This window comes from Maniola jurtina, chromosome 8 (assembly GCF_905333055.1).
Source record: "Maniola jurtina chromosome 8, ilManJurt1.1, whole genome shotgun sequence".
NCBI lineage: Eukaryota > Metazoa > Arthropoda > Insecta > Lepidoptera > Nymphalidae > Maniola > Maniola jurtina.
This window is the reverse complement of record NC_060036.1, coordinates 4467683-4483543: the sequence shown is the minus strand read 5'-3', so window position 1 is coordinate 4483543 and position 15861 is coordinate 4467683. Positions and strand designations below refer to the sequence as shown.

Sequence of the window (15861 nt, the reverse complement as noted above, 5' to 3'; positions counted from 1 at the left end):
GGCGTAGACCCGGCCGTAGACGAACATCCTGGCTCAAAAACCTTCGCCAGTGGTTTAACATGAGTACGAGGTCACTGTTTAGAGCAGCGGTGAACAAGATCCAGTTAGCCTTAATGATTGCCAACCTCCGATAGGAGACGGCACTAGAAGAAGATATCTATAGTATCTACTATGGTTGGTAGTCTAGTTGGTACATTTAAAAATAGATCGTTCTGCGTCCGCGGCCTTTCTGAAACGAGCGTGATGAGAGGTGTATGAGCGGGCGGCGCGGGGGGCGAGCAGACGCGATGACATCACACGTTGCAGCGCGGTGCGACGGCCAACTCTTGCGCAATCGCGCGCCCTTGATCTTGACTGCGTCGTGCCCGCACGCGTACGCGCACACATTTATATTCTCGACTATATTTATCTTCCCGCATGGAGGTGCGAAACGGTATTCGAGGACACACAAAAGGAAGTTTGTGCATACCCTTGTTTGTATCACCTACATATTAACTGTCTGTTATGTAGGTAGGTAGGTATATGATCTGGAGCGTCTTTTGAATTAGGCTAGTAAATTGTATTTACTATGACTGACAGTTGGCCTCGTCCACAAACTAAAAGTCGCTCAGTGCGCTATGGAGCAAGCTATGTTGGGTTACTCTCAGGGATAAAATCCGAAACGAGGAAATTCGCAGAAGAACAAAAGCGACCGACATAGCTCAAAGGATTAGCACGCTGAAGTGGCATGTCTATCGCAGAACCGACGGTCGAAGGAGCAGACCTGTTCTGGAGTGGAGACCGCGTACCGGTAAGCGCAGTGTGGGACGACTTCAGGCCCATTGCCCGCTGGACCGATGCCCTGAAGAAGGTAGCGAGGAGCGGTGGGATGAGGAAGGCGGAGAACCGTGTTTGGTGGCGCGCTCTTGGAAAGGCCATAGGCCTTTTCAAGAGCGCGCCAGCTTTCCAGCAGTGAACGCATACAGGCTGATAGAATAGAATGGAATGGAAAAAAATGTTTATTTTATTGCACACACAAACACATATATACAGAAAACAATATAAAAACATACAGAAGGGTTTGTCATACACACCTATTTGTTTAGGTGAATATTTTCGATACTTCATGATCATTCCTCCTCTCACTTTATCAATGGCGCCCAGTACAAGAACGGGTCTCCTCTCAGAATAAAAATAATTCAGGCCATATCCACCACGTCGCAGTGGCCAAGTGCAGATTGGCAACACAGAGAACATTATGGAGAACTCTCAGACATGCAGGTTTCCTCATATACGTTTCCCTTCAGCGTTAAAGTGAATTTATAATGTACATAACTGATAACTGCGAAAAGGAAGAGATGAATGCCCGGGCGCGAATGCCCGGTCTCCCGAATAGAAGACCGACAACGACGCCTTAATCTTTACTATCGTCTATCACCGCTTTTTTGTTACGATGAGCGAAGTGCGCATAAGCGAAAGACTTCGAGAAGAACCAAGTACCCACCATTGCTGAAGATATTTGTTTTATTTAAGTGATAAGTCACCCTGACTAGTATGAAACTAAATTCCTGACCTCATTCCATGCTATCCGTATCCTCTCTTCTTCTGCCTAAACCGTACACCGCCAAGCCAAGTTTGTTTAGCATAGCTACGCTTCCTCCTTCTTTGAGGGTTCCAATTAAGAGCATGTTGTGTTGTTTGGTTAATTTGCTACGTCGATACAGGCTACTCTATGTTTTAAGGAAATATGGTAGGTACCGCGTCCGCGTGGACTATTCCAAAATACAAATCCCTATATAACCCTTTAGGGGTTGGATTTTCAAAAATCCCTTTTTAGCCCGATCCGTTTAGTAGTTTGAGCTGTGAGTTGAATAGTCAGTCAGCTTTTCCTTGTATGTTATTTAGATAATAATACTAATCTATACTAATATTATAAAGAGGAAACCTTTGTATTTTTGTATTTTTGTATGTTTGTATTGAATAGGCTCAAAAACTACTGGACCGATTTCAAAATTTCTTTTACCATTACTTAGAGGGATTCTTCCGAATCCGTATAGGCTATATTTTATCCCGGAAAATAGATAGGATTTTTCGTGGTAGTGTCCACCCGTGCGAAGCCGGGGCGGGTCGCTAGTATGTTATAATACGGTAGACAACCTTCGGTAGTCGACGTGCTTTCGTGATTTAGACGGCGCCGCGCCCTTAGTCTCCTCGGGCAAGCGATGGATGCTATGTAAAGGCTTTTCGTCGGTTGAAACACTTCGCATGCAAACCAATCCGTTATTAATCAGTTACTCGTGCAGGAAATAGGCCTGCGCTGATAAGGGGTACACGCGCTATATAGCGATAGGTACCTATACTAGCTACCAACTGCTCTATTGGCAAAGTGCTCTGTAATTTACAGTATGATCGAGTTATGTTCCTATTGCGTACAACACTAATTTTTATTCGATTACCTAGACGAAGCTAACTCGACTCGTCGATAGGCATACCTAGGTGATAGAATATGGGCTATAAGCTATAAGGCTCTTTACACACTCCATCCGATCCGATCTGATTCTAGATTTAGATCTAGAATCCTCATATCGAACCTAAATATCGATTTTACGCTGCGTCCTTTTTGGTCGATGTTGCTTGCGTATTCTTGAAGCTGGCATAACCTATGATGGCTCAGATTCGGATTATACGCAGTGCGTAATACAAGTAGATAATATTGTGGTTTATTCGGTCCGAAAACAATGCTCCGAATTGGAGATTCTCGGCTCCACTCGTATTTTTGGCTTCGGAAAACGAAGTTTGGATCTAGTGCGCAACCCCTAATACAATATAGGTAGGTAGGTTCTACGGCTGATTCGGATCAAGATTTCACGGATTGGGATCTGATGCAGTGCATAAAGAGCCTAATGCTTGACGACATGCACTGTATAGATAGGTTCATGAACAAATAATTAGTATTTTCAATTTTCAAAGTAAGATAACTATAAATTATTTTGACGACGACAAAAGCACTTGTAATGTTCTATTCTATTCTATTCTATACCAGTGGGGTATCATATAATGAAAGGGCTTTACCTGTACATTCTAAAAGAGATTTTTATTTATTTTTATGCATAATAGTAGGTATTTGCATAAAAATACTAGGTACGAGTACGGAACCCTCGGTGCGCGAGTCTGACTCGCACTTGGCCGGTTTTTTCAAATGGATAAGTATCTAATCAGCTCTGCTGCTTCGTCTCTAATCTTTAACAAACGGTCATCAACTTAGGCTTACGAGATAAAAAATAAAAATATAATATTATTATAACTCAGACTCCTTGCACACCTCTTGCCTAAGTTGAGGCAGTGTTTCGAAGGTAAATAAGTAGGTAGGTACTTTGTCGAAAATATAATATGGTAGGTGCCTTTAAGTTTTCCTATCCAACAGCAGTGATCGACTGCATAATGCATTATTTAGGTAGGTGCCTACTTCCCATTAAGAAAGAAATTACCTACCTACAACTACTATACTTCTTAGTAAATACAAAAATTTGCAAGCGCTCCTTACAAAAGAATAATTCTACAGATTTGTCTGAATAAAGGTTTTGTCAAGGTTTTGTGAGCTCAACTAGCTGTTTTAGGGCCGGCGCATATATGGCGGAGCGCAGCGCAGAGCATGCCCGCGAAGTTTTCTAATTGCGTGACACATTACGCGAATTTCTACCAGAGAATGCGCGAACACGCGCGGGAGTGCGCGCGGATGCGCGAGTATCCACACGGATGCACAATTGATTTTAGATATTATTTCAATGAGGACAATGTCGATAATATTTTGACTGTGAAAAATGCTCTGCGCTGCGCTCCGCCATATGTGCGCCGGCCCTTATTATCCTAACAAGCTTATGGCCGCGACTTTGTCCGCGTGGGCTAAACAAATTTCAAACCCCTATTTTACTCCCTTAGGGGTTGAATTTTCAAAAATCCTTTAGCGGATGTCTACTTCATAATAGCTATCTATCTGCATGCCAAACAACCCGACCTACCTAGTAGTTTGAGCTGTGCGTATTGAACAGTCAGTCAGTCAATCACCTTTTATATACTTATTTAGACTTTATGCTTAGTCTGTATCTGTAACGCCTGTGCTTTTATTAATATTTATATTTATCTTCATTAAGAAGCTAATTCTTTAGACTTTATTGACATTAGATTGTTGATTTTCGTCCTTATACAATAACGTTATGTAAAAGCTCAAAAATTTTTGTTGTTCGTGAACTGTTTGTAAAATTCAACTAGCGCCATCTATTGAATGGACTTTATGACATGCAAAACGAGCTTTTGCGAGATATTTTATTAACCCCCGACTCAAAAAGGGGGGTGTTATAAGTTTGACGTGTGTATCTGTGTTTCTTTATTTCTAACTAAATGATGCCCGCGACTTCGTCCGCGTGATTTAGTTTTTCAAAATCCCGTGGGAACGCTTTGATTTTCCGGGGAAAAAAGTTGCCTACGTTAATTTCCGGGACGCAAGTTACCTCTGTACCGAATTTTATATAAATCGATTAAAGAGATGGGCCTTTAAGGAACCCGTGGGAACTTCTTGATTTCCGGTACTAAAAGCAGTCTATGTCCGTCCCCGGGATGTAAGCTAACTCATGTACCTTTCATCAAAATCGGTTAAACTGTTGGGCCGTGAAAAACTAGCAGACAGATAGACAGACATACTTTTGCATTCATAATTATTAGTATAGATAGTTTATGATACCTATAGTACCTATACCTATGGTTTATGATATATTATATAGGCTACTTTAAAGGGACTTTTTATAAGGCAAAATAGTATAGCTCACCGCAGACCTCTACATACGATTTTTAATCTTTGAAGAACCACATTAATTTTGCAGCTATCAGGCAACTTATAATGCATAATATTATGTACATATTAAGTAGGTACTATACTTAATACTACAAGTGTAAATTAAAAATTTATAACACCCCCGACAAGCGAAGGTTACAGAAATAACTAGAAAAGAGCTGGTAACTCTCAAACGGTTGAACCGATTTTCTTGAATTATAGCTAAGAACGCTCTCGATCTAGCCACCTTTCAAACAAAAAAAAACTAAATTAAAATGGGTTCATTAGTTTAGGAGCTACGATGCCACAGACAGATACACAGATACACCGATACACAGATACACACGTCAAACTTATAACACCCCTCTTTTTGGGTCGGGGGTTAAAAAGAAATTACATAATCCAATATCACTTTTATTCCTTGATGGGCTATGCGTTTGACCTTTGACCCTACGCTGTCTTATCATCCTACCCCTAGAGCGTTTCTGCGGTTTTTGTGAAGAGGAAAGTCATCTGTACGGTCCGTCGTTACATTACATAAACTATTCTCAGTATTCTATTATATCACTAGATTTGTTTAGTGAAATGATCAAACTGAGTTTTAAAGTGAGTGTTTTGTTCCACAGCGGCGGGAGCTAGCTCAGACATGGGAAGTGAGCACTATTGCCTGAGGTGGAACAATCATCAGAGCAACCTGCTCGGCGTTTTCAGCCAACTGCTACACGACGAGAGCTTGGTGGACGTCACGCTCGCCTGTTCCGAAGGTGCCTCCATCCGGGCTCATAAGGTGATCAACATCATTATCATATCATCAGTACAGACGTCCAACATCGCAACCTGCTCGGTGTTTTCAGCCAACTAATAAACGACGAGAGCTTGGTGGACGTCACGCTTACCTGTTCCGAAAGTGCCTCCATCCGGGCTCATAAGGTGATTAACATCATTATCATATCATCAGTACAGACGTCCAACATCGCAACCTGCTCGGCGTTTTCAGCCAACTGATAAACGACGAGAGCTTGATGGACGTCACGCTCGCCTGTTCCGATGGTGCCTCCATCCGGGCTCATAAGGTGATTAACATCATTATCATATCATCAGTACAGACGTCCAACATCGCAACCTGCTCGGCGTTTTCAGCCAACTAATTAACGACGAGAGCTTGATGGACGTCACGCTCGCCTGTTCCGAAGGTGCCTCCATCCGGGCTCATAAGGTGATCAATATTATTATACCTACTATCGTACCGCAAAGCATCGCCAAGATACACCCGTACACAGTCGAAATTCCAAGGACGCGCCTCCTCGTTTCTAAATCAGTTTTCCCCTCCAATTTTAATATGGGTACCTTCGAGTCAAGAGTGAATAGATAACTTCTAAGCAAGCGCGTTCCATCTTAAATTGCATCATCACTTGCCAGCAGGTCTGATTGCAGCCAATCGTCAGTCTATAAATACTTAAATTAAAGAAAATGTATATCATAAATATAAAAAACCAACATGGTTTTCTGCACCACAATCCGTCCTCACAATTTTATCCAGCCGCTTCCCTATAATCCGTTTACCCTCTGCTTGAAAAGAGCTTTTTAGTCACGAATCGTGGTAAAGGTCACGATGCGCGCGTGAACTCTGTACGACAATAGTTTTTTCAAATAAAAATAGCGAGCAAACGAGCAGGTGGGGCAGGTGGGTCACCTGATGTTAAGTGATTACCGCCGCCCATAAAAGTTTCCAGTACCAGAGGAACCGCCAATGCGTGCCGGTCTTTCAGGATTTTTTGATCCGCCAAATGGGAACACCGCATCACGCCCTAGGGTGTATATTACTCTCCTCTATGATCACGCTGCGAGTAAAGCATGGGCTTTTTAATATTTCTCGAAGTTCCTACACCGTAGCAGTACGCATTCTCCACTCTCCAGTTGCATGTCTTTTGGCTTCAACCGTAGCTGTAGCGCTGCGTAGATCGCTGTGATTTTGAACGGACGTCTCATCTACGCATCTGTGGACAAACAGCATATTATTAAGTTGGAAAAATTTATTATTCGTAGATGTTTATAAATAATTTCGAGTAGGTAGCCATTTTTTAGGGTTCCGTAACCGAAGGGTGTCAGCGAAAGTGTCCATTATTCTCACCGCTGTCCGTCCTTCCGTCCACCCATCCGTCGATCTGTCTGTCGGCGGGCTGTATCTAAAGAACCGTATAATAGATAGAGAGTTGAAATTTTCACAGAATGTGTATTTCTATTGCCGCTATAACAGCAAATAATAGAAAAATGACTGCCATTAAAATTGAAAAAAAAAAAACAAAGTGATATTGTTTTCTTGAACTCTTGACTCGCACTTGACCGGTTTTTTATTGTAATGGTACCTACAAGGGTCTATTATCTATATGAAAAGTTGAAAATACATGAGATAGCAGCATTGTTATTGAGAGTAGTAGCATAGACTGTATGTAAAAGGTAGACCTTTTATACAGGTGTAGCCAGAACGCTAGCAAAAACTTAGCGATATTATTATACTACCTTCACAATCTAATGACAATAACCTAAAATCGCCTAACACGATAAGGCAAATGCCTTATCGTGTTAGGCGATAGTTATAGGCGGAGACAATTTTAGTGATTTAGTATTTTTCAAACCCGCACTGTATAGCGTGCAAAAATCGGGTCAATGCCCCACTTACGACGTGGCATTGACTTCGAGGGGGCCTATTTACGGAACGTTCGTTGAGCTAGAGCATCAGTCAGATGTTTTATTCGCAATATATCGTGAACTTTTAAAAATACAGGATTTAAAAAAAAAACGTAATTTTTTTATTGTATCTTATCAGTACTATCACCTGTCTTCGTTTTTGCTAGTGTTCTGGTTACACCCTGTATTATGCCTTTGAATATTTGTATTTTTAGACGCTTGTTAATGTTATGAGTTAGATATATTTCTGTGGTAGCTTACGAGCACCCGCAAGTGTCATATTTTAACATGTGCTTACCTCGAAGCAGTAAAAGTTATTTTAGTTTTATGGAGTCTAAAATAAATTGCAACATTCCATGATGATCGATGCTTACAAATTACTAGTATCTTAATTTAGGAAAATGCTAGTGAGAAGTTCCTACGTCCGTCTCCCACATTTATCGTCATTGTCATCGTCACGTCAGCGCCATAGAATATTGTAATCCGTCAACTTCAGCAGCGTAAATAATAATTATTCATGATACCCATCGAGCTGACAGCGAGGAAGGCGGAGGATCGTGTGTGGTGGCGCACACTCGGCGCGCCTATGTCCAGCAGTGGATGCAAACAGGCTGATTGATTGATTGATTGATTGACAATGAAAATGAAAGTAGGAGGAAGACCAACAGGTCCATCGAGTTTAGGCTCGCTTGAGTTGTCCCAGTGTAACATTCTAGTGAGCTATTCTGATAAAAGTGTGTTTTTGATGGCTTGTAAAACTCCAAAGAAAAAGGCACCAGAATCACTTTGTTGTTTGTATGTCTGACTGTCGAGACCCGTCAAGAGAATCAAAACCTATAGGGCACTTTTCGTTGATCTAGAATCATGAAATTTGGCACGTTGTATGTCTTATAGCAGTTACCTAGTAGGTATAGGTTAAGGGAAAAAGCCGTAAACCGTGAATTTGATTAGGTACATCATAAAAAAAAAGTATTATTTCTTGTACAATGGTACGGAATTCTTCGTGTGCGAGCCCGACTCGCACTTGACCCTTTTATTGGTTTCTTAAAACTATTAATTTACTTTTCAGGTAGTACTATCTGCGTGCTCATCCTACTTCCGTTCGCTATTCGTGGACCATCCCTCACGACACCCCATCGTGATCCTGAAGGACGTGGGTTTGGAGGAGCTGAGAACTCTGGTCGACTTCATGTACAAGGGCGAGGTCAACGTCCAATATTGCCAACTGCCTGCTCTCCTTAAAACTGCTGAGAGCCTTCAGGTAAATATTTACCCCAGAGACTAGAATAAAGGCTAATCTAATTCTCTGAATTAAAAGGTAAACAAGTAGGAACTTATAGCTTCTAGCTGAAATGTGCACTACACTTGTTACCGCGAACTGACAATGAAATCATGATGCGGTGAAAAACTTAACTCCAAAAGGTCTAAAGCGCCGGGAAAATTGTATCGCTTGCGCGAATTTTTCTGCGTTTTGTTTATCTTTTAAATCCGCTAAGGAAAATTAAAGAAAGTATATCACCTACTACCTACAGCGCCTATCTATTATCAGAATAATTTTCAATTAGTCAGAAAACCTGTTTTGTGTACCTTTTCAATAAATAAATAAAAATAATAGCTAAGTAAGTAGGTATTTAGGTACCTATTGCAGTACAATTCTGACAAAATTCTGAAAGTAATTAACTGCAGTAAAAAATAGGCAGCCGGCAGTCCTCTGCCGACTGCCGCAATTAATATTTCGTTTGCAGGTAGGAGGTACCTACTATATTAGGGATCTGACACAGATATAGGTAACGATAATAAGTGACATGCAAAATCTTAAGTTTCTTCACCAAACAGTTGTAGATACTAGATACATTGATATTATTATATCAGACAGTTTCTCCTTTTGTGTAAAGATCCTTAATATTTCTAATTTTAAATAAGTAGCTACCTAAGCATTTACATCATATGATTTATTTTGAAGGTCAAAGGATTAGCTGAAATGACGACACTAAGTGCTGCCGGCATTGATGCAAGAACCGTCCCAGAACCCATGGACGAATGTCAACAACAAGATGCGAGGGAATGCACAGAAACGCACGAAAGGTTAGACGAGCGGGATATTCGGGATAAGGAAGAACGAAGAGAAGTAAAGGACAGCAGAGAAATTCGGGAACGAGAGTGTAAGGATACCAGGGACAGCCATAGAGAAGCTCGTGAAACGAGAGATTTGAGAGAGCATAGAGAATGGGATAGAGAACGTGAGAGAGAAGCGCGTGATTTAATTAGAGAAACAAGAGACAGTCGTGACTCACGTGATCACCGAGAGTCGAGGGACCATAGAGATTCGCGAGAAGTAAAAGATAGAGAACCTCGTGATTTGCGAGAAATAAGGGATCCGCGAGACCATCGTGAGTCACGTGATCCCAGAGATGCGCCTGAAGCCTCCCCTCCCCGAATATCCCCCTTATTAACCGTGCGACGATTTAGGCCTGAAACGTCAATTGAAGCACCAACGCTGACGCATCCTCCTATACCAAAAGATGAACCGCCTGACGAGCCGATGCGTCCATCATCGCCGGAAGAAGATTCAGTATCAATTAGGTCAAATGGTGCTAGCGAAAGCGTGGGTATGTAATATTTTTCTTTTTTGTAAATATAATAATGTATTAGCAGGCTGGGTTCTCTTGGTACAAATTACTTTATACGTACTCCAACGCGAGCCGCGCGCGCCGGCGCGGCGGTGACCGATCCCCTTCTATCTCATAATAAATTATCGACATTTAAACCAAAACTTTTATACGAACATAATAATAATATGACATTTTGACGTTAGAACGATCAAGAAATGAGGGTAGGCTTAGGTAAAACACAAAAACCGGCCACTAAACACTCCAAATAGGCATCGCACGCGCGCCAGCAAACGAATCCCAAAACTGCGCATTTTTCGCAATAAGCTTCCAATACACGACGCGAACGGCTCTGGCTCGGTTCGTATTGTGCATTTATGTACATAATATACTGGGCGCTAAAGTATTTTTAATCATATTTTATTACATCCGCTATAGAACCGGAACCGGTGCAAAACTGGACTTTCGTAATCCGAGCCTTAACAGCAAAGACTATAGAAATATGTGTCAACTTGACACATTTGTGTCACTGTCAAATCCATCAAGTCTTGTAAATCTATGCAGTATGCCAAAATCAAAACAACAAAACCAAATTACCAAACAAAACAATAAGTTTTTGGAAAAAAAGGTTGTTGAGTGAAATAAAATAAGCATAAAATGGAGTTAAAATGCATATGTTCATGGGAAAATTGTATAAGTGTAGAAACCAAAAATAAGATGGTCGTTTTGCAATTGTATGTAGTTATTTTAATTTTTTTTAGGTAAGTGCATAAAAGTATTACTAAGTAGACTGTTTTCTCACAACTATCCAATATATTATATGCTATCATAGCCATAGTAATATTCTTGGAGCCTTATTGCTGAACTTGTTCCCACTAAACTTTGATATGAGGTTAAATAAGATCAGATTACCAAATTATTAAAAGGCTGGTCAACGCATTGTCAGTTCCTTGATGCAAATGTTTGTAGTCAGGATGTTTGCTGGTTATTCATATAATTATAAAATAAAATTACGTACACACTTAATTAACATTTTGATTATGTTATATTTATTTATTAAGAACTTAGATGCTGTCCATGACTTCCTATGCATGGATTCATTTAATTAAAAATCCCATGGGAACTCTTTGATTTTCCCATATAAAAAGTAGCCTTAAATGACTCGAGGATGCAAGCTTTGTCTGTATCAAACAGATGAAGTTAGGTACTTCGCTCATGTGGATTTAGGTTTTTAAAAATCCTGTGGGTACTCTTTTATTTTTGATTGACAAAGTCGTGGCAATCATCTAGTTTAATATAAGTTTTTTAATAGTTTATGTAATGTTACAACTATTATTTCGCTTGTGAACTGTAATTTTTAAGTGATAGTTAAAAATGCCTTCAGCATTTTTGAGGTCAAAGACTTTTGTATTTTGACTTTGAACACGTTATACAATGAACAAAACATAATCAAATCTTTTAAGAAATCTCTCTACACATTGATATAACAACAAGGTAGGTAGTTAGATAAATAATAGACTAAAAATTCTTATTAAGTATGTCTTTTTCCAGGTATCAATATGACTATAAACAGCCATGGTGTCCTTGGACCAAGATATTCACCCGTGGAACAACGGTTGAGTGTACTGAACACACTACCCCACCCCGGCCTGCCACATCCGTCACATAGTTCACTATCAAGTCCTAGAAATGAACCAATAGCTGGCCCCTCTGGGCTGCCACCTGTCCAACAAGTACCTTTGGTAACTATTTTATGTTATACTAGCTTTACCCAAGGTAAATGTATATAATATGCAAGCGAGGGCAATATGCACTATTCTGTTCTCACCTTTAATGCCAGTGATAGGAGCTATCTGACAGGGTATAGCCACAGAGTAAAGATAGTATGTTATTACCTAACAGAGGTTCGACGAAGCCATCTAAACAGAGCAATTGTGCAGAAGCACGAATTAGCATCCCATGATCTCCATAGGAATACCGGGACATTTACCACTAAATCAAGTGTTGCACTACTGTCTCTCCTTATACTGTGGTATAGCTATCTATTAGTGAAAGAATCTGAATAGGATTAGTTCCGGAGATTACTTCTTACACCCAAACTTACACTCTACCTCTTTATAATATTAGTGTAGATTTGCAGTGGCACGCTAGTTAGTCATAGACACATAAAAACACGCTTAGACCAGTTAAAATAGATCAATGCGCATTTTACACTGACGTGCCAGTACATAGGTAACTCACTGAACCTAATTGAATGTAGACTGAGTTACTTGGGAGACGTAAGACGTCACTTGCATAAGTACTGCTTTATTTAATAAGTGTAAATTAAAAATTTAAAACACCCTCGACAAGTGAAGGTTACAGTAACTAGAAAAGAGCTGATAACTTTCAAATGGCTGAACCGATTTTATTGAATTATAGCTAAGAACACTCGATCAAGCCACGTTTCAAATAAAAAAACTAAATTAAAATTGGTTCATTAGTTTAGGAGCTATGATGCCACGACAGATACACACGTCAAATTTATAACACCCCTCTTTTTCGGTCGGGGGTTAAAAATGTAGGAAGAACTTTAATTGACGTTAGCGACCACGCTGCGTGACACGACAATTTCGCGACACTGTCGCGTGTCACGGTCGTCGGTCGTATACCGCAAAGTCTACCTTAATTTCTTAAAGTCATGTGAAATCAGAAATTGTATGCGGACGAAGTCACGAGCAACCGCTACTTCCAGGCATTTAAAAAAACATTCGAAATCAATTAGGTAGTTTACAAGTTAAAACTTCTTTCAAAAAAGTCGGATTTTTTCATGGGAATATTATTCATTTTTAACCCCCGACCCAAAAAGAGGGGTGTTATAAGTTTGACGTGTGTATCTGTGTACCTGTGTATCTGTGTATCTGTGTATCTGTGTATCTGTCTGTGGCATCATAGCGCCTAAACGAATGAACCGATTTTAATTTAGTTTTTTTTGTTTGAAAGGTGGCTTGATCGAGAGTGTTCTTAGCTATAATCCAAAAAAATTGGTGCAGCCGTTTAAGAGTTATCAGCTCTTTTCTAGTTTTCTTGTAGAAAAGAAGGTTACATAACCGTTAGGTTCATAATATTATGTCAATTGACAAATGTCAAGCTGTCAAGATGGACGTTGCCTTGATACATAATTATTTATTTGAAAATGATGTTTTGGAAAACTCTGATACTTTGGATCGTAGGCGCGGAATATTCCAAGAAAATTGGTTCAGCTGTTTGAAAGTTATCAGGTCTTTTCGGTCTTTTCTAGTTACTGTAACTTCACTTGTCGGGGGTGTTATAAATTTTTAATTCACACTTGTAACTACTCAACTATGGGAAGAATTCAATTTTACTGAAAACGCAAGCAGTTGTAAAACATACACTAACTGCCCTCTACTTGAGCTCTCGCGGTTGTGCCAACGACTGCCTTAGCTTGATTTGATACTAAAATATAAAAAAATTCAATCATTTATTTCAGTCCCTAAAGAAGGAAGCAGACTGGGATAGAAGTAATGATGAGAAAGTTGGGGAGCCATCAACAGAATACAGACTCCAACATGAATCGGTATGTAATTTTTACTATCTTCTAAATGTTGTATGGATGTGGTAGATTTATTATTTGTTAATTGATAGATGCTTATTAGACAGGTGGAAAGTTTAAGTGTGTGTAGGTAGTTATTTTTCAAGATAAAGACATATTGCGGTAAGCGACCGTAAACGCGACGGCGATACGCGACATTAGTGTCGTAGGATTGCATGCAAAGTGTCACGCGTCGTAGTCGCTCACCTCAAATATTCTCCACTAGCTGATGCCTGCAGCTTCGCCCGCGTGGATTGGTCAGATCCCCTGCAGCATCAGGATTGAGGAGTTGAACTCCAAATGTTTTATGAAACAATGTCGCAAAGTTCCTCTATCGATTAAAAAAGAAATGACGCAAATCGGTTCAGAAATCTCGGAGATTTCGGTGTACATAGGTAGAAAAACACAACTCCCTTTTTGAAAGTCGGTTAAAAAAGTAGCCTATTTTACGCCCTGGTCAATCCTCTACTTGCCTGTGAAAGTCCCGTCAAAATCGGTTCAGCCGTTCCAAAGATTAGCCTTTTCAAACAGACAGACAGACAGACAGACAGACAGACAGACAGACAAAAATTTTCAAAACGTGTGATTCAGTTATGGTATCGTTCAAATAACCATATGAGCTTAATATGAGGTAGTTATTTCGAAATTACAGACAGACACTCCAATTTTATTTATTAGTATAGATACAGAAATATACGTATAAAACAGGTCGCAAGTGTGACCTCCGAAGTACTACGTGTCGCGGTCGCGTATCGTTGTCGCGTAGCTCTGAAACTAATGTTGAGATCTATAGAGGGTTTAGGTTTAGGTACTGTGACTTTGCTGAGACTTAAGTTTCAGTTAAAACGAGACAGATTTATGCCAGTGATATAACGCTGTCTCGTTTTAACAGTGTCTTAAGGTGGAAGCGACGGGCCTGCCCGCGAAATTCAAATTTAATTTGGTTTTTCGCAATTTGTAAACTAATACGACAACGTAGGTTTATGGTATTTTAATTGCTCTAGTATCGACTATTCTCACAAATTAGTCGACACTAGAGCTAATTTCTTAAACTGGACCTTTTCAAGTAAAGATTTTTATATAAACCTTTGAGGATAATACTGCCATTGGCGCAATTAAAGTGCCATTAAGCCTACGTTGTCGTATTAGTTTACAAATTGCGAAAAACCAATTTAAATTTGAATTTCGCGGGCAGGCCCGTCTCATGCCCCTATAGTCTAAGCTAAGTCAAAGTGCGCTCTATAAAGCTCAGCCTAAGACTAAGGTAGTCTTACAAATAAACCTTAAATGCATATATTTTTTTAATATAAGCTAAACGACCGTTACATGCCACAGTGACACGAGGTCTAAGTGGCGACATTTGCATACTGCTTTGTATAGAAATAATATGGAGAGTATTTGGAAGTTAGCGACCGTAACACGTGACACATAACCATAGTAGGTAATTATTATTGATCGATCTAGCTGGCTCAGCCTATCTTTTACTGGTATTAAAACTACATCGTTTGTTGGATAAACTGGCATAGAAACTGTAAATAAAATTGAAAAAAATGTTAAAATATTAATGATAAAGCGACAGTTTCAACATTAATAAAACGTTTTTGACTATCTCTTGAGAAATTCTAAATTGAGAATTAATCTTTTGGATATCTCCTAAATTGAGAATTAAAAGTTTTGGATATTTTTTAAATTGAAACTGAAAAGTTTTTGGATATCTCTTGGGAAAATAATCGCCTAAACACACATCTTTTCCACCCTGCATAAATTACATTTAATTTTAAGTATTGCATGATTAACCTACGTAACTTAATTATATATTTATTTTTATTTTTTGATTATTTTATTTTAGTTTGTTGACTAAGAAATCTGACTTCAAATTGTCAATGTATACTTACTACAGTTCACTAAATAAAGTTGCTTTTACTTTTAAAACTACTCTAGCTACTCTAGCTGTCTCTTCCTGGCTGTACCTATTTGTCTTCTTCTTTTCTCAGCCTGTTTTTGCACTAGATATTGGCGCTGATTCTGTTGTCTTTCTCTAAACTAAATTTAGAGTATCTGCATCTTCATTCTTTTAATATTGCTAAAAAAGGACGTTACATAATTTTCATTAAAATACTAAATTTTAGTTCACGTTACTTTAAACAAAAGCTCGCGAGTGGCAG

General features: G+C 39.5%; 1 protein-coding gene across 4 annotated transcripts in view; it reads left to right on the top strand.

The window, feature by feature from the left end:
- The window catches only part of LOC123867533 (zinc finger protein 768-like), a 64347-nt gene that overhangs the window by 34524 nt on the left and 13962 nt on the right, over positions 1–15861 (top strand). For 3 of the 4 annotated variants that reach the window (XM_045909605.1, XM_045909604.1, XM_045909607.1), the window contains exons 2-6: positions 5434–5594; positions 8565–8756; positions 9459–10104; positions 11656–11846; positions 13595–13681. In XM_045909605.1, coding sequence (XP_045765561.1) covers positions 5454–5594; positions 8565–8756; positions 9459–10104; positions 11656–11846; positions 13595–13681 — 1257 coding nt within the window. In that variant the 5' untranslated portion in view covers positions 5434–5453. Of the gene's footprint in view, positions 1–5433; positions 5595–5953; positions 6024–8564; positions 8757–9458; positions 10105–11655; positions 11847–13594; positions 13682–15861 lie in introns of those variants that run through there. The other variant, XM_045909606.1, reaches the window with a different exon arrangement.